Here is a 20,365-nt window from a genome sequence, read left to right as displayed (position 1 = left end):
AGTCACAAGCATCCAGTCAGGTGTATCAAGATGCATTTGTCACTCACCACTCCATTCCCAGAGCATGCAATCTGGTCCAGATCCAGAATCGCTGACATTGTTCCCCCACACTGGAGAGTGGTGTGTTATGCTATGTATGAGTGTGTGCTAGGCAGCTTTGAAGAGCTCCGAAAGGAGGAGGAGGGGTTGGAAGGAAAGCAAGGGATAAGGTTTGGTGGCAGCGGTAACAACAAGACGGAAAGAAGAAGGGGAGGAACACAGCAAAGGGAGTGAGGAAGAGATGTGCAAATCTGAATGAAAGCAGAGGATGCGGATCGACCCGAAGAGGGAGGAAGACGGGCAACGACACGGGGGAGGAGGAGTGGGAGCACGCAGACTGTGCTTAGTAGTCACAGTTCGTCCGCACATTCAGCTTACAGTGCATCTAATTGGATTGTGGAGGGTCAGGTGGGTAGAGGGTGGAGCCATGGGGGAAAAAAAGAATGGGGAGGGGAGGTGGGGTGCACAAGGGGTTGGAGAGAGTGGGGATGGGGTGCAAAGGATGCAGAGTCCATCCAGGAAAAAAGGAATGCTGCTGACATCTTGCAGTCACACAAAATAGAGGAGACAGACTTTGACCGCTCGAGCTTCTACTCGCATATTCATCAGCAAAACAGGCTCTCCTCAACTAAATAAACAGTGTACACATTCGAATGTACTTCACCTTAAAATAAAGTGTCTTTGCCATATATGCATAAAAAATATATATATGAAACGTTCCCTACTAAAGATGGATTTTGTGTGTTAATACCATCACTGTGTTACAAGGTTACTAGAAAATAAACCCAAAAAGAAAACTCTTCTTATCAAACTATGACAACAACATATGAGGGGATCAAACTCATCTGAAACCATCTTGGAATCATTTGCTCTTAGTTCAGTTTACACATTTTGAGCTCTCTTTCTTTGTCCTTTCCACAGTTGAGAACAGTGGAGGACGCCTGTCTAAAACTAGTCAGGGATAACTGACAACCCCCTGCAGCCAATAGCCAGTAGCATGGGCGGGCCCAAAGGAAAAACATTGGACTTTCATTGGTCGGACGATGAATCAGCAAACTTGGTTGTACACTAACTCCATGTTAAATTAAACTCGGCGATAGAGGGCGCCACTGTCCCAAATATACTGTCTGGACAAAAGTATTAGAACAGCTTTCATAACGCCTACTAGAATTGAAAACGAACTGGTGTCGGCTTTGTTCTTCAGGGAAAACATTCTACTACAAATGACAACCTTTTCTGCTACATCCACTCCACTCACGTGGTATGCCAACACATGCTGGTGCCTCCTCAACATTGTCAAGTGTTTTAACAAGAAGCTGCTTTCTGCAGAACACACAATGTCCAATTCAGGCATATTTAGAGTTGTCAGACTACTGATGTTGATTATTTCTTATTTATTGAATGTTATAACTCTATATGTATGAAAAGGTCTAACTGCGCTGACATGGAAAACACAAACACAGTATAATTTGAAGTCACCAGCGCTTTAGCCTCACAATAAACTAGCTAATGGTGCCCTCTACTGGGCACAGTTGGAAAAGCCAGGGATATGTTTTATGTAGATGAAAAAAACTGACCAAAAGAACAGGGAATAATGTCAATATAACAGAAATAAGGCAGTATATATTAGACTGGGAAAAGCATGCTACAAATAATTTAATATAACAATATAATATAAGGTCAAAAACACAGAAATATGGAAAGTTTAAGTTTACTGCTGTTACATGTCTAAGTATACACTCGAGCATATCCATTTAGATGAAATATCCCTGTGTTCTTAAGTAAAGCCCTGCAGTGGCGTGGGTGGAGGAGGCTGAGTCACGCCACGCTCAGTCCAGCAGGGACGTCATAAATAGCACGGGACTGCAGCACCACACCCTCTAACAGAGGTCTCAGTCATATTGCCTTGTCTTTCTAGGCAGCGTTTAGTATGCACACTGTAATGCTAGTGGATCTTTAGAGGCACAAACATGGATAGAAGGTGGTCATGCTTCCTCTCGAGTTGATGATTTATCACAGATAGAGCACAGAGTGATTTTGCATTAGTGATGACGCAAACTGCTTTCTAAATGATCACTTTACAAAAATCTTCTATGGACTAAAATTACATTCTCAGACTACTGACAAAAGAAGGCCTGTTTTTTTTTTCATTCAAAATGGGCCAACATATTCAGACATGTTCAATGTTGTTATGGTCCGTTTTGCAACATTGAGTTATAATTTACAATGCCTTTTGTCAACAGATAACAGGAGAGTGTTAATTTGCCTTCTTTTTTTTTTTCATCAGTATGTTTTGTTTCAGTACAATGAACATTATTGTTGGAAGGCAATGTTCACATCAAGTTTAACAAACAACCAAGATCAATATAAATATATTCTCATAACAACAATAATGGACAGACAAGAGACTCACTCACCTGACAGTCAAAATCCTGAAAATTGCGTGCATTCTGTAAAAAAAAACAAAAAAAACATTATAAACATGGGCTCATAGAGCAAAAATAAATAAATAAATAAAACAGTGCATATTAGTATTTTATTTTTATTTTTATCGGTTTCAAATCAGAATTTTATCTTGATTAGATTTGCATGTGGTTGGTTCTTGTGAATTTGATTTATTTTGGTTGCCTAAAATGAGGCTTTTATCACTTGCAATATTAAAATCATTCATCATAAAAAATAAAAGGTTGTATGTGCACATTGAAAAATCTTATTTTCAACTAAACAGCGCAACTCCTGGAGAAACTGCATGTGAATGGTGAAAAACTGAAACTGAACTGAAACACTGTGGGATTTAATGTGGAATGACGCGAGCTGTCCAGAACGAGTTAACAATTTGAAGTTGGAATGGTTTGATGCATTTTGGGAATGTGGATAGATTGAATACTTTTAAGCTTTTGAATGGTTGAAATTGAATTGTTGAAGAAATGTTCAAAAAAGAAGGAAAATTTAAAAAAATAAAAATTATATATATATATATATATATATATATAAATATATATAATGTGGAAAATACTAAATTTGGGGACAGTGGCAATTTTAGGAACATGAAAAATATTTTGTTGCTGGAATGGTTTGACTCGATCACAAAATGTTTGCTGAGGGAGGAGGGCATGACATAGAATACAGCATTTTTGTGGAAAAAGTACTTTGAAAACATTTTGAAATTAGGGAATGTGGGAATTTTTGGAATATTGATTTACTTTTTTTTTTTTTTTACAGAATACAGTAGAACAGCCTTGTTAACAAATAAAGCAGGTTTACAAACAAGATTTTCAAACAAATATTTATTGGGTTCTTGAACTATACTTCAGCTTGAGTCATCACAGCAACCACATGGAAGGCTCAGTAATGCTTTCTAACAACGTTTATACCGTGTGTCACGTATTTCACATACGAGTACTGTAGCTTTGTTTTTTCTTTGTTATCCTCACGGCTCCCAAGAAGTGCCAAGTGTAAGTGTCATTAGAAAGCCTAATTGTATTCATTGCACTACATGGGAAGCACTAAAAAAAAGTACATGCAATGTTTTACTTCAACAGCCACCTATCATGGTCCTTTGATAATAGTGGATTTTTCTGCTAAACATTTATTTTTGAAGGTGTTGAAACAGATTTCCAATGTATTTAAGAAGTATATTTTTAAACAAGTTTCGGTGTTACTACAGCATGTGGGCAGAGTAATTTAAAATATATAAAGCAATGATTTTTTAATTTCATTCTGTAATTTTTTTTATGTTAACACAGTTTTAAGAATATTAACTAATTCACTGCCATAAATTCATTAAAAAAAAGATTATTAAAAAGGGGCGACAGGCGATTCAATTTTTTTATTTAATTAATCGCATTACTTCACTAATTAATCAAGATTAATCACAAATTCTATATCTGTTCTAAATGCACAATAAAAAAAATCTAGGTTTTCATACTCTTGTTAACAAAAGTGGGGAATTTTTTTAAACTAATATAAATAGTTCAAATTAATTTTTGGCGTTTATAGCCGTCAATGGCAATGGATGATTAAAAAAGAAGAAAAAAGAACACATTATTAAACATTTGGGGCGCCAGGCGATTAAAATTTGTAATCATAATTAATTGCATGACTTCACTAGTTAACTCACATCTAATCTCAAATTTTATATCTGTTCTAAATGTACAATAAAAACAATTCTAGATTTTCCTACTCTTGTTGACAAAAGTGGAAAAAAATGTTAAACTAATAGAAATAGTTTAAATGAATTTTTTACGTCTATAGCCGTCAATGGCAGTGAATGAGTTAAACACTTCACAATATTGTTGAAATGTGTTCAAAGCTTGTGGAAGGGATATTTGAAGGCTTAGACAAGGCTAAGGCGAATTTGAATTTTAATGTTGTAAATGATCAACATCTGTGTTTTTCGATCAAAAGCAATTGATACCGCAAGAGAAAACGTGCACTGGCAGCAAACATCAAAGAAGGGTGTTGTGGGAATCAGTGGGGTGCACAGAGGATGCTCCACAGGCAGATTGTGATGCTGCTGGGGCTTAATTACTCACATTAAAATGTGTTTATGCTCTCCATATCTCTGTGAATCTATTTTTATAATGCAGTTGCTTTTGCTCCATGGCACTGTGCATTAATTAAATGATCTCCGTTTTTCTTTTCTTGTTTAAAATGAGGCAGCCACTAGGTGGAGTGAGAGGACAGTGTCAGTGTCCGCATTCATAAGATTACCCATTTCCCAGCCTGTCTTTCAAAGATTGGCACGCAGCCTAGAAAGAGATGTGTTCCCCAGATCAGTCATTTTAGCCACCGAGGAGGTAAGAGGCTGAGCTAATACATCAACCTGCAAAGCTCTCTGCAAGTGTGGTGATTGTGAAAACCCGGCTGCAGTGCATGACAAACACTCCAAACCCTTCCTGGAGAAGCCCTTTTCCATTTTGTCAAAAGCTCACAATCGTGGACAAGGCGAAGGAAAATCGTTGTTTTTTTCCAGCACGCTTTGTCCCTGCTCAATAAAGTAAAAATAAATAAATAAATAAATAAATATTATATATATATATATATATATATATATATATATTCTGTCCCACTTTTGCCTTTGATATTTTTCTTCTGCACCGTTGAGGACATAAATAATTCACTTTGATCAACAGTACTGCACAGTATAAATTTGTGGTCTGTTAGTGTATATGCATTGGAAAGAGTGTTCCATTAGAGGCTTTAACAGTCTGTAGTGGATATGTAATCCAATGTCTGTTTACTTTGGGATTGTGTGTGAGCTTCAGTGAAGAGTCACATGCTATTTGGATTAGCCAGGGGTTACCAGCGGCCTTTTTCAACAACGCACCTTATTAGTCAGGAGAGGCTTGATCTCAGTCAGCTGTACATCCTGGAGCTCATCCATTATCCTTTTAGGTCACCGTGAAGTGCTTCAAACAAAGGGGGGGAAAAAAAGACAAATCATCACTTTAACTATTGCAAACATCCTTCCCTTATCTTTATTTCTGTTGATAAATTAACAGTCAAAAGTTTGGACAGAGTTTCAAAACATGTCTGTAGTATGCATTAAGTCCAAGCAATTCATTATCAACATTTAAGTCAAACTTTACACCAAGCAGGTTCCCTTTACATTACATTTCTCAGTGGTGGCAATTCGGCCACCATGAAACATGTTATGGTGGCTCTGCCACAACTGGCATTGGCCCTGTACAGTCATGACTCATGATATTAACTCATTCACTGCCATTGACGGCTAAAAATTCATTTGAACTATTTCTATTAGTTTAATCCCCCCCCCCACACACACACACACTTTTGTTAACAAGAGTATGAAAACCTAGAATTTTTTATTGTACATTTAGAACAGATATACAATTTTTAATTAATCAAGAGTTAACTAGTGAAGTCATGCGATTAATTACGATTAAAAATTGTAATCACCTGACGTCCCTAATTTTTTAAAATCTTTTTTTTTATCGCGTCAGGCGGTTAAATGTTTTAAATTGTAATTAATCGCATGACTTCAATAGTTAACTCACAATTAATCACTAATTTTATATCTGTTCTAAATGTACAATATTATTTTCTAGGTTTTCATACTTGTTAACAAAAGTGATTTTTTTTTTTAAACTACTAGCATTTTTTTGTATATAGCCGTCAATGGCAGTGAATGAGTTAAGGATGTCATACCACTTTTTTTCCAGACTGACATCAGTTACCGTCGATACAGATACCAAGTATCAATACCACAAGTCGCCTACTTTTCATACAAAAAAATTCCCACAAAAACCATGACAGATAATTTAAGAGAAAGATTTTTCTGAAAACTGCATGAATCTAATGGCATTTTTTTTTTTTTTACATTCTTTTTGTTTCTGATGTCTAGTTCCTGATTATAAAAACGGTCACAAGAGGACAGCCGATTCTGGTATTGGCCACCATCACGACGCGCACCGACTCATGAAATAAGGCCGATACCTGGTAATGATACTCGCACATGTCTACATAATATAATACAACAAGATTAACTAGTGGGGTTTCCATCCAATTGTTTCGAAATTTTTAAGCAAATTTCACGGAAAATGCGCAAAACGGACATGCGACCTCTGCCAGTTTCCAACTGTTCTTCTTTTATGAATATTGAGAGGGAACACCGCCGCTGTAGGTGGCGGTATACACCATAGAGAATGATGTGAGCCACCAGTAATTTAAAAGAAGAAGAAGAAGCGACTGCACCGTACAATGACATCGTATGAGTTTGCTTTTGTAATTCTTGATAAGCCGTAGCGTTTCTTTGCTGTTTTCCATCTAAAATTGCATTAATATTCGCTTCTTTAATTAATTCAAATTCTTTGTGACGACAAACGTTCGTGTGACGTAATATCCAGTCAAAACATGCGACTTGTATCCAGGTTTGTCAGCGTTATATTTGCAAAACCTGTTTCAAAATTCCCTTTTTTTTTTTGAAACGCTTCAAAATCCATCGCCTCCAAGCGTAATTTTTATTTTTGTTTGCGAATTTTGGGCCCTTTTTCAAATTTGCTGCGTTTCCAGTTTTATTTTTGCATTTTTTAAAATTTGAATAAAAATGGGTGGATGAAAACCCCACTACTAATTATTTTGTATTTAGTGTCTTTATACTGTATTATTTAAACCTTTAAGAAAAGATTACTTCTGTGTAATCCCCCCCCCCCCCCAAGTAATTTTTAAAGTGTGTATAGTTCTGATAAATTAATTAAATTAAATTAATTAAATAAAGACAATGTAGGTGGCATGGTGGATGACTGGTTAGCATGTCCGCCTCCCAGTGCAGAGGTCGTTGGGTGGGTTTTCCTCCGGTTTCCTCTCATATTCCGGAAAACATGCATGGTAGGTTTATTGAATGCTGTAAATTGTCCCGAATTGTGATTGTGAGTTTGAATGATTGTTCGTCTGCGTGCCCTCCGATTGGCTGGTAGCCAGTACAATCAGGGTGTACTGCCCGAAGACATCTTGGCTGCAACCCTCGTGAGGTTCAACGCTTCAGCTGTAAAGATTTCTCCACTACGAGAAGTTGCTCATGTGCGGTTGATTGTGGTGTCAACTGACAAGTGAAGTTCTTTTCAGTGGGCTGTCCAAGTGAGGTTTTAGTCTTTGTTTGTTTGTAATGACTTAATGAGCTACAGGGGGACAATTCTGAAATTCATTCCACAAGAAAGGTCACACATCTAGTTGTCACGGGTGGTGTGCAGACACATTAATACACACTTGCAAAATAAAATGGATCAGGCCAGGTTTAACAAGAAGCTGCAAATCGTACCTCATTAGTTTCACCCTTGGGAGTTGGACGTTTGTTGCTGTTGATAATTAGCCAACAAGATCACAGACACCAAAATGTCCGCCCGGTGCCTAGCCCACAACTCCGGAGATTGTAATTTGCACGTCATGTGAGGACAGAGTACTTGCAAACTGAAGACAGTCAAATCAGACTGACTCCCCATACTGCAATAACATAAGCTGTGAACGATTTTAGATAAAGATTGCAAAAATATGAAGTCGACAACATGGCAAAAAACACTTAAGTAGGCAGCCACAACACTTCCTGGCGCAGTGAGAAAATCTTGGCGACGACCTTGGATTGCAGACATTAAATGACCTTGAAGGCCGGTTGGTTAGGTGCAGCGGCCAACAAACAGTGTGAGGTACCAGCAATAATAATTTCAGTGTCAGTTACTCCGCGTTTCACCCGGCAACCCCCTGAACAGACGAGAAGCCTGGTGACGCATGAATCTGGTCAGAGGTCATCCCGCTCTAGCTAGGGATGGCGTCATTGCCCTGAAAGAAAAACGAAGAAAGCAGCAGGACGCAATCCTATAATTACATAAAACAACCTAAAAAAATCTGCACGGCTGTGAGGAAAAACAAGACCGGCAAAATCCTTGCTGACAAATCCGGCTCAACTGCGGACTAAATAATATTTAGACAAGTGAACAAGGAATAAAGAACAACAAATACTCTGCATGCTTGAGCAGATTGACCTGATCAATCCAACACTTCCTTGCGCTTGTGAAAGTGCAATATATCAACAAATTATAAAATTGTATCTGGTCAGTCGCGCAATCTTGCTTGCTATTAGGGGTGACGTCACTAATTTGAGCAAACTAACCATCACCATCTCCCCAATTTCATCAGGGCTTTCTTCTTTTAGTTTCCCTTTGAACAGAAATTTCCTTCAGGAAATAGAGCAGCTCCCCCTAATAAACCTGATTGTACTAATCAACAGAGGGCTGCTCTACTGTTGAGCACGTGCAGCCGTTGTCATGGAGACTAAGCTTGTTGCTGGTGTTTATTCTAAAATGGGATATCCCCGGGGGAAAGATGTGAAACACGCAAAGAAGGGCAATAGATTGTGGTTGGAATTAGGAATGAATGAAGCATTGCTCCTTAGAGCATGCGTATATGGTGACATTTTGCCCTCAGTGACTCAAAATGACAGAAAAGCACAGTGGAACGACAACAGAATATTAGGAACTGCCGATTTCAGCGACAGGAGGGAAATCCCATTTGCAAGTTACACCGTTTGCTGTGCTTGCCCCATCTTAACTGTATACAATTAGTGCTGATCTAAGAGCTAATGATGTAGAACATGCCTCTTGTGGCCTTGACTACAGTACTGTCTGGAGAGGAAAATCACGGTCATAAACAGCTTCTGTGATGCCAACATTCACTTTTGTCAGTTCTACCACTTCCATACGAGGTGAAAGCGCGGGATTGGTGAAAATACAGCACTATTATATTGAATTATCAATCATTCGAGAAGTCATGGCTTCATCCACACAATCATGTTATTTCTGTCATTTTCATTCATGCCAGGCTTGTGCTTTCGCCGAACATTTTGTCTGCAGATTCATCAAGGTTAATGCCAATGTGACCGTGTGACCTTGTTTTAACCTACTTCTGTGTCTCTGCAGCCTATTGGGCATATTGCCATGGTAATGAACGGGTGAAATCAATAATTCTTGACATCAGTGTTCACAGAATGTGTTGTGAGGATTGAGTTATTTAGTTATAGGAATAAAACAGACCATGTATGAAACTACGGTAGTTTGTACTCATTAGTATTGTCTGGATTGTTTTAATCACAGACAAAACGGAGTGACCTATATTCACAGATCTTTTAGTCCACTGTCAGGAAGCTACTGTTATGAAATACAGTAACCTTACTATACTATCTAATAGGGGTGTGAATCTTTGAATGTCTCACGATTCGACTCGATTTTTGGGTCTGTGATTCGATTCAGAATCGATTTTCAATTCAGAACGATTTTTGATTCAAAATGATTTGATTGACAATGATTTTAGCTTCAATCTAGAGATGTGCAAGGAATTGTAATGATCTACTCCAGTCTGACTCGCTAATGCTAATTAGCGCGCTACTCGTGGCACTTTTATCACTCAAAAGAACGGCTCCACACTGCAAAAAAACAACTTTTATTGGAATACCTTGTTCGTGACTTTTTCCTTCTACTCTCTAATGTGGCTACAACTTAACAGTGTATTAGACCGCGTGGAACCACACTGCCCCTAAGTGGCCAAATCGGATACAACATGAACAGCGCTCCAAATAAAGGCACACACAGACAAAGGCAAGAGTATAAAATAATTTAAATAAAATCAATTTTGGGACATTTAAAATCGATTCTGAATCATGCTAAATGAGAAACGCGATTCTTATGAGAATCGATTTTTTGGCACACCCCTACTCTCTAAGGGCTTCACTTTGATATAGCCCAGTCACGATAATACGATATCAACTTATCGTTTGATAAATAAAATGGGCACAAAAGCTTTTCCAGATTTGATAAATTGTCATTTACATGGGGTTTCTTTGTTAACTCTTTGACTGCCAGACGTTTTCAGAAAAGGGATGCTGTCAGTGCCAGCCGATTTAAGCATTTTGACTGATCTTTCAAGGTCCACAGAAAATGTTCTGTTTGGACTATGGAAACACACATACTACCAAATGAAAGATTGAACTTTCATCTTTCATTAGAAAAAAAAAGTTTGTTTCTACCTTATTCCGTTCTTTAGTAATCAACAATAGAAAATGGTTAGTTTCACCAAAATGCGCTTGTTTTGGACCAAAATACGGAGAAATCAAGCTTTTAGTGAAACGATATTATTTCATGCACTAGTGAATTTTACACTTCTTTTTGTCCATGAATGATGCCACAAACACCTAAATAGTGCTTTACTTCTATAAAACACTACCACCAAGAATGAAAAAGTGTTTTTTGATAGCAAAATACGTTTATTTACATTCAACAGTGTAACAATTTGACAACAATTTGGCAAACGATTTACAAATGTGTGCAACTGTGGTACTATTTACAATTATGTGCATGTTTCAACGACAGTTTTTCTTTTTGTGAAACACTCCCCTGCGTGCAAGGAGACGCAACAGGATTTGCACAACAGATTAGTTTCACTGCGATTGCCTCTTCGCGTGCAGAAGCTACACTTTCTTGCAGGCCGTTTTTTCCGGGGAATAGCAAGTATATACTTCAGTGTGTGTTGCCATCAAGTCTACTATCAGGATCATGCTACGGTTACGTTACGGTGGTGTTACGTCTGGCTTCCTCATGTCCTTCAGTTGCTATACCGGGTGGTAAGAGATGTTCTGATCCATCTTATCCACTCCATTCATGGTGGCGTCGTAGTCCAGAACCAGTGTCTTCTCCGTGATCAGACTGTACCCGCTCCTCCGATGAATATGCATTGGACTCGGGGTACTCTTCATTGTCCGATCGAATGTCCGCTTGTGCAGCTCCGGCATTAGCAGCGCTAGCCGGTGAGGCTTTATGACGTGAGAATAAAGGCCGCGTCCAACTGTGGCGTCAACCTCGGGATTCACCATCATCATCATCATCAATGTGCATTGGTCGATGCTTTTCGACTACTCTCCATCGCCCGATCGAATGTCCGCTTGTGCAGAAGTACCCGGTCGGTTGTGCTGCGCGTTTTCCGGCGTTAGCAGCGCTAGCCGGTGAGGCTTACTACGTGATCATAACGGTCGCGTCAAGGCTTCCAACTTTAGCGTCAAGCTCGGAGTCATCATCATCGTCGACATCAATGCGCTTTTTAGTATTGATCGATGCTTTCCGTCTTTGAAAAAAATGCTCAAGCGTGAGCTGCTTGCAACCGGTCGCCATTGTTGCTTCATCAGCCATTGTTGCATCATCAGCCATTGTCCCCTCAACACTCTAGCTCCGCCTCACGTCTTCTACTGACGCCCACCCAATCTTGTCCAAAGAGAATCATTGCTGCCATCTAGGGGCCAAAACGAGTCATTTTACTAACTAGATCTGCTTGATACTTTCAGCACAGCTGCCCAAGGCTTTCCTCCACCCGTTTCCAAAAAAAAACATAGTGAACGTCTTTTAACGTCCTCGGCGCCCCTCCGTAGGTTTTTACTAAACGTTTTATAACGTTTATGGCAGTCAAAGAGTTAACAAGCAAAACAACTATACATTTTGGGGGATAATTGCTTGTAGCAGAAGCTTAAACTTAAATATACAGTTATGCTCATAAATTTACATACCCTAAGGGTATGTAAACTTATGAGCAAAACTGTCATTTCAAACTCATCTTAAAACTCGTCATTGCGACAATGCTGGGTGCGCTTCCCTATTAGTCATTTTATTAAAATTTTAACTCAGTGACATCATTTTCTAAATAAAATAGCTCTTTATCTTTCATTTCACACTTATTTTTACTTTACTTTGAGCAGCTAGCCATTACTGTCGGTAAATTTTCACCATTGGCAATAGTGAGCCGTAGGTTTACATCCTTACTTTCTTCGCCGTCAACCCCACAAGGAGCTTTGCCTCACTGTTGGACCACAATAAAAATCTTAAGGCACGCTGCTGTTCGCTGTCAAGCAAGTCAGCTATCAGCTATCAGCTGGTGGCCAACACAAGCGCGACGTGTTTTTCAGCAAATAGTTGTTTGGATAGAATAAAGTGCGATTAGGCAAGTTTGGGAATAATGAAGTTATTCATTTCCAGCAAGAGGAGGTATGTGTCATCTGCCTTTTCAATGGGCTAAATTTGTGTACAACAAATCCTAATGAAAGGAACACAAGCACGTCTGTGCTCAACTGGAGTCTCAGTATTAACTAGGAACTAGCAGACTTCACACCACATCAGAAACTAGGCCAGAACAAATTCCAGAGATGCTGCTGCTGCCAACCAACAATAAAGCCTAACGTGAATGTCCCTTTTTCTTTGTGCAATGCTGGCACAAATTATTAGACACATATGATATGCTTTTTTCAGGGCCGATACCGATTATTGGTAGTCAGGGAGGCCGATAATCAATATTTGAAGCCAATATACATTTGCAGGGGGGGAAAAAAAAGCTGGTGTCAACATTTTTAATAATAAAAACTTGACTGCTTAAATGCCTTCAAGCACATGTTTATTAAACAGCTTTTGTGATTTGCAACATGTTAAAGGTTTGGCATCAGCTTTTGCACCAACTATAATGCCAACTCCCAAATAGCCACTAATTCGCAGGCTAACTGTTAGCTCGCGGGCTAACCATTCACCCACACGCTAACCCCGGGATAACTCCCAAACAACCGCGAAAAAACGACTATTAGGTTAGCCCGCGAGCTATCTGTTAGCTCACGGGTTAACCTAATAGCTAGCCGGTTAGCTCCCGGGCTAATAGCGCTAATTAGCAAGCTAACGGTTAGCTCGCGGGCTAACCATTCACCCGCACACTAACTCCCAAATAGCTGCAAATTCGCGACCTAATTGTTAGCTCGTGAGCTAACTGTTCACCCACGCGCTAACCCTGGGATAACTCCCAAATAGCCGTTAATCCGCAAGCTAGCCGTCAGCTCGCGGGCTATTAGCTGCTAATTGCTGCTTATTGGCTGTTAGCACTGCACGAGCAACCAATCAGATGGTGCTGTGGGCGGGCCAATGTGGCAGGGAGTCAACAGCCGCTGACTCAGAGCAGACAGAGGAGAAAAGCGCCCATCGGAGCAAAAATAACAGTTTTTAATATATCGGCCATCAAAACAAAAAGAGGCCGATGCCGATATTCAAACTCGCTCAAAATGCCTTTCTCCTCCAACTTAATAACCACTCTAATGCCAAGTCACCAACAAACTTCTGTAGTACTTCTTGGCATATGGTAATAGGTTTTACGCCAGAAGAAGGCAGCAAGAAAATGGACCTTGCCGCAGAGTACAAAACGTGGAGTACTTGCATAAAATACTCCTGCGCTAAAGGCAAATTCAGCGGGAACACTAACATTAGCATCTTTTCTTCCTCTGACAGTATCACAAAAACGATGATGAAATACCTCTCTGATGTCTTTGTCTGCCTCGACTCCAACGTAGCGGATCTATTCTTATCTGTTAGTGGCTTTGAAACCGAAAACAGGTCCTTTAAGACAGTTGAGTTTGAATTTCAGAATCGATAGAGGATGGAATCTCAAAAACGGAACACAATCTGTTGAGAAATAGCTACTCATTTTCTGAGAAGTAACATTAGGCTTATATTTTTGCTAACCCGCACGCTGAAGCATTAGAAATGATATAGCGCAGGAGGATATAGGACTCATGTCGGCCTATTTATTGTTTCAGTTGTGAGTGGATTTTATTTGAGTCTTTTTCTTATTTTTTCTTAATAATCAGCATCAGGGTCTATTTGATCATTTTTATTCAAGTGCATTTTTTTTTGTAAACAGAGACTGAGTGAGAGTCCATTTTATTTATCTTGGATAGTTACAATTATGTTTTAATTATATAGTTCCAATTTTAAAAATTCTCAAGAAATAATAGTTCATCTTTAAAAAGGGTGTAATTGCATTATTATACGTTTATAATTATATTAGTTGAAAAATAATTGGAAAACCACAATATTTTTCATCACAATATTTTCTGGGGCAAAATTTGTTATCACGACAGGCCTAATTGGAACATGCACATGGACGCACGCACATACACACACACACACACACACACGCACACACACTTTAGTGGCGTGGGATTGATGCACATCTCTTGAACAAGGGCAACTGCATCTTTTTATAGGGGACATTCTTAAGTGATTGTTCATCCATAAAATGATGAATGTGCTAGAGGACCAGTCTGGTTTATTAAAGACTATAGTATAAATTCAGACAGTGCTGCAGTGCCAATGTGTCTGCAGGTCCTGCCCACCAGACACACACAGACCACTAAAAATATTATACCACCTTTTTATGGATCATTGATCAATAACCAATTAAGCATGCATATCTCCATTATGTGCAACCCTCAATAAAAACAGAAACATAGTGTGGAGCCCACTCCCTCCAAACTGCAGTGCCTAAAAGAACCAGTAAGAAACATATCAATTCTGAATCAAATCTGACTCCAGAGAACCAAGCCGGACAAGATCTTTCTCAATTTTATTCCACTAACAATCATCAAACATTCTTCAAACTTTCCGGAATGATTCACTTTCCAAATGAAGGACTGACATGATTCTTAAAGCACCAAAAGTCAAACTCAGGGATCAGCCTATTAAATAATTACATCATCAATTGAGAGGCCACTTCGGAGCTAAAAGAGCAGCAATGATGCACATCTACATCCAGGAGACCGTGATAATATTTCAGACGGTTAACATTAATGTTTCAGATTTGAACTATCGTCACTACCTTTTATTTAGCGCCTCTGAGAGTGGCAGGAACTTTTCAGCTCTTCCCACAAGGCAGCCAAGATGACAGCAAAGACTAGAGATGGAACATTTTTTCAAAGTAATGCCCCAACTGTGACCCTAATGAGGATTAAAAACAAAAAAAGTGTCATATTTGCGTTAACTTGATTTCATGGTTTGTGTTTTTGAGCAATATTTGATTAAAATAAAACATCTTCATAAATACAAGCAGAGTTGCAATGATCAATCAATTAACAACTAACAGTTAATAATAATTATTTTTTCAATATTTTATTTAGGATTTTTCCACATACAATAAAACAAAGACAAGAAAAAAAAAAGAAAAATTTTTTTGCACAGAGAAAATTAAATTTAAATATAAATATACGGACAGCGGCAGAGTCTATAATACTAATTGATCGCTGAGTGATCAAGTAGCTAGTAGCTAGTATTTAGTCGCTGAGTGATCGAATAGTGTCAAAATAAGATAATACAAATACTCGGAAACTTAGCGTATCAACCTGTAAATATTCTCTCATTTCTGTAGTCCTCGATGAAAGCAGACTTATCATTCTTGTTTTGAATAAAATAAAACATTTGCTTTTACTTTGGAATAACATTTTTGGGCTATTTTCTTGCATGTTACAGACCAAACCAGTAACTGAATTAGGGCTGGGTTTAAAAATAATAATAATTGAATAATCAACACTGATTTTCCTTTTTGAGCGTGACATTGATTTATAAACCATAAATCAATTGTTTTAATATCTCTTTTCCTATAAACTAACAAGAAAAAATAATTTTTGTATCTATCATACTTTTGTAATGATGACATGAATTTAAAAGTATTTTCCTACATTTCTGAAAGACCTGACTTATTGCACTTTATGACAATTCAAAATATTTGTAATTTATATTAACAATTATTTAATTAAAATTATGAAAACATTTTCATCTCATCCATGCTGATGTCAATGTAACACTTAAGTGATTATAACATTATAACCTTTCATTAATAAATACATTATTTAACCAGTTACTACCCCCGAAAAATTTAATTTGGAATTTAATGTTAGTGGAGTTTTTTTTTTTAAATCATGTCATTGATATTTATATTTTTTTTATATTTTGTTCCATAATTAACCAATATCGTATTGAACTGAAGTGAATCGAATAGAATAGGACAAACTCAAAATCGAATAGAACTGAACTCTTATAAATCGAATCGATTGAGGAAATTAGAATCGATACACAGCCCTAAACTGAATCATAAATAATTTATGTTTGTGTATTTTCTACACCGCACATTTGAAATAATGTTCTGTTTTTGAATAAAGATACGGAAATTAAAATGTTATTTTTTATTTATTTTTTTAGCTCATTTTGCTAAATTGCTATAAATCAGGCTGAATGGTCTGGCTGTGCTGGCAATTCACTACAAGCTGTTTTGAGCGTACCTTTTTATACTAAGTTAATGTAGGGTACACAAAGATGATCCATAACACACATCTACACTTTTGAGCCAGCAGTCAGCAAAGCCCCGATTAACTGATTGCTGGAAAGATGATTGTGACAGATTATCCAATGCCATTTTTTTTAAGCCTCCTAAAGACTGTTTTGGGGGGGTGGTCTTGTCTCATGAAAATGAGCAACCGCTAACCCTGCCTGTGTGCTTCACAATCGAACACAAGTATTGTTATCCGGTTTTCACAGCCTACAGTGGGAAATGAAAGACATAGGGTTCCAAACTGCAGCATGACGAGCTGGACTGTACAAAACGGACCCGGTGGAAACTAGGCTACAGCAGAATATGAAATGAGAGCTGCGTCTCAAGCATGATGTGAACCATTCAAGTGCGGCAGGGAGCTTAAGAAGGTTTGGACTGCCGTGACCTCAGCCTCTCACACTGCGTGGAAACGTTAGAAAACGGCATTCATAAAACAATGAACACAGTCCAGAGACATGAGAGGTCGTGTGCCAAGACCTCAGACTGCATATGCCCAGCACGTCCCGCAACAATCGGCGTGCGGTATCATGAGATCACAACCTCAGCTGATAGAGCGGTCCATGTGGTCAGCGTGCCTGTCATAAAGGCTGAATACAGACAACTCAATCTTCCTGAGAAACAAACGCTCTTCTGGCGGCGTCCCTCTCAGATATCCGCTGTGGAGATGGACGGTGTCCTAGGCAACCTCAACTCAGCTGATGGTGGCACTTGAGATCGAATGACCTTTTTCGCCATCATATTAAAACTCATTCATTGCCATAAAAAAAAAAAAAGATTGTTAAAAATGAGGGGCGACAGGCGATTACCATTTTTAATGGTAATTAATCGCATGACTTCACTAGTTAACTCACAATTAATCACACGTTATATCTGTTCTAAAAGGTACAATAAAAAAATAATAATCTAGGTTTTCATACTCTTGTTAACAAAAATGGAATAAAAATGTTAAACTAATAGAAATAGTTCAAATGAATTTTTGATGTCTATAGTCTTCAATGGCAGTGAATGAGTTAAAGTGTTTTCTTCTCTCAGCAACCTTTGCAACATGCAAGTCTTAACACACCATTGTAGCATCTGCTCAACTTTCATTTTAACAAAAATTTATTTAAGGGATCAGAAGTAAGGCACAGTAATTTCCTAATAAACAGTTTAGAAATAGTCTTTTTTTTTAATGTGTATCAAAACGAGGTCGGAGCAATTCATCAAATTCAAATCGACATCACAATGTAGTAGAAATGCAATTTTACAACAACAAAAGATACAATATGAACAAAAAATATATATAATTTGTCCGTTATATTTTCAGGGGTGTCAAACTCATGCTAGCTCAAAGGCCAGATGGAGGAAAATATATTACCAAGTGGGCTGGATCGGTAAAATCATGGTTTACAACTTTAAAACAATTGGCGTCAATTATACGAAATTTTCGCGATTGTGGGTTAACCCTACATTACGGGGCTCAACTGTAATTATATTATTCCAAAAAATAACAGGAATGCAAATGGAATGCAGCAACACTGCCGGTACGAGTTCCAGACGTGTTGTAGCGACCCGTTTTGCATATCCCAGAATGCATTGTGTGGCACAGTTAAAAATGAAAAAATGACCGCGGATTAAAAATCACAATTAGATCATTGAATATATATATATATATATATATTGTTCAGCCCTAATCAAAATGACCAAGTGATACACACATACACGTCTTATTTCCTTTTCTGGGTGTCCCAATTCAACAGATGCTTAAATGAACCCAGCCTGAAGTGCTTAAAAGGAAGACAGCCGGAGGGGGGAGGACTTGCCAAGCTATTTTAAACTAAAAAGAAAAAACTAACTTTTCCGTAGTTGGAAGCGGACTAGAACTTCCGTTAGCACAATTACAGAACGGGAATTTGGGTGACAGTCCAAGCTCCAATTTTAATATATATACACATCGCATCTGAGTATAAATCGCAGAAATAGCCAAACTGTTTTTAAAAAAAAGTGTGAATTATGAAAATATTGTACATCTCATGAAACATCATGTACAACAGTGGTTGAAATTCAAAGTTTTGTGTGACTAAGTCAATCAGGAAATGTTGGTAATGTTGGACAAATGACAAATAATTACAATTACAGTCATTTCTGGACTTTAAGGCGCGCTAGCTAAATTTGAGGAATACACAAGTTTGTTACACATATAAGCCGCACACGGCTGTAAGCCACAGGTGTTTTAATGTTACCGCACCGGGTTCCCACTACTTTCTTTTCCATAATCTCTCCTACTGTATTTGGGCTCACTTGGTTTGTTTTTCTCTGCCTGACGCTCTTGTGCTTCTTTTATAGTGCGCCCCCTTGTGATCTGATGGATAAGCCGCACCTTTGTATTAGCCGCAGGCTCGAATGCAAGTGAAAAAAAGTAGCGGCTTATAGTCCAGAAATGACCGTAGAACTTGTATCATGGACCCAATCACAGCGTCTGTTTAATTTTTATCCCGAGGTGCAACTTCAGTCAGAATCACACCTTGGATCAACAAGTACCTGTGCCCTTACACTTCATAGCTGCTAAAATAGAACATGAAGACAGCAAACTGACGCGCACAAGCTCAAAATACTGTTTTAAGATAGACATTGTATTAGGTTCGGGGCTAGAGGGATTCAAACTAAGGTGTGTCGGCCTCAGGTGTTTTTGTTCTGCGGTTTTGAAGCTGCTGTTCAAAGATGTAATTCCATACCGAAAACAGCTTTTACTACAGATGTAGCTCAGTTAGTTAGAACAAATCACAAAGAAACACCCCCCATCTCCATCAGAACAGATATGGCTGGGGATTGTCATATTAGCAAAAAGACACAAATAAAATCCACAGCAAACAAGCTGTTTTCATTTCCAAGTGACAATTAACACACACACACACAGTTACTGTAGGTGGAAGTAATGGCACACAAGAAAGGCTGTCTGTCAGCACACTGTCTTAATTACTGCCGCCATATCTCCAGTGAATATTCTTCCCTGACATTCTCCTCCGCCAATCCTACCAAAAAAAAAGGACGTGTCACTTTATAATACACTCTAATCCCAGTAATCCATTATGCGCAATTGTAATGCCTACTGAAACACAAGTAGCAGTTATCAATGTCATTTAACTTTTATAACATTCATTTCACTGATAATGAGACAATAACAGAGCTCACCATATTGTTTTGTTTTATCAATTCATTTGAGCATTCATCCTTTTAAAGGCAAGGCAATTTTTTTTTTAAATGAAGAGAAATGTGTGTTTCAAAATGATCATAAGCAGCACAGAAAGGACATTTAAAATGTAAGTTGCTAAATCTATTTTGAATGACTCAAACATATTTGTTCACTTCTACTACTACATTCCATGACTCTTTGAGCTTCCAACCAATCCATTTATTGTCCACGGTTTAAAATTGATAATAGCACATTTTAAAGCCTCTTCTAGGATATAGCATTAAAATGTCTACTGAAACAGTCTAATGCAAAACAAATGAGTAAAATATGAGATGACTGCAAATAATGATTTGAATAATCAATGACCTCACATGCACACAGTAACCTCTCACTGCAATGTTGTATGTCACCAATGTTTAGGATCAGTAAGCAATTTAGTGCTTTTACCTTTAAATAGTAACTTTCTTT

At 38.1% G+C, this 20,365-nt stretch overlaps 1 protein-coding gene across 4 annotated transcripts in view; it reads right to left on the bottom strand.

Annotated features, from left to right (window-relative positions):
* ndrg3a (ndrg family member 3a) overlaps window positions 1-20,365 on the bottom strand; it is a 36,033-nt gene that overhangs the window by 13,004 nt on the left and 2,664 nt on the right. For 3 of the 4 annotated variants that reach the window (XM_086086588.1, XM_086086589.1, XM_086086591.1), the window contains exons 2-3: window positions 5,369-5,450; window positions 2,457-2,489 (exon numbers count right to left, since the gene is read on the bottom strand). In XM_086086588.1, coding sequence (XP_085942714.1) covers window positions 2,457-2,489; window positions 5,369-5,425 — 90 coding nt within the window. In that variant the 5' untranslated portion in view covers window positions 5,426-5,450. Of the gene's footprint in view, window positions 1-47; window positions 398-2,456; window positions 2,490-5,368; window positions 5,451-20,365 lie in introns of those variants that run through there. The other variant, XM_086086590.1, reaches the window with a different exon arrangement.

The sequence above is a fragment of the Leptonotus elevatus genome, chromosome 10, assembly GCF_054856555.1.
Source record: "Leptonotus elevatus isolate MCC_2025b chromosome 10, RoL_Lele_1.0, whole genome shotgun sequence".
NCBI classification, from domain to species: Eukaryota; Metazoa; Chordata; class Actinopteri; order Syngnathiformes; family Syngnathidae; genus Leptonotus; species Leptonotus elevatus.
This window is presented reverse-complemented; position numbering and strand designations above follow the sequence as displayed.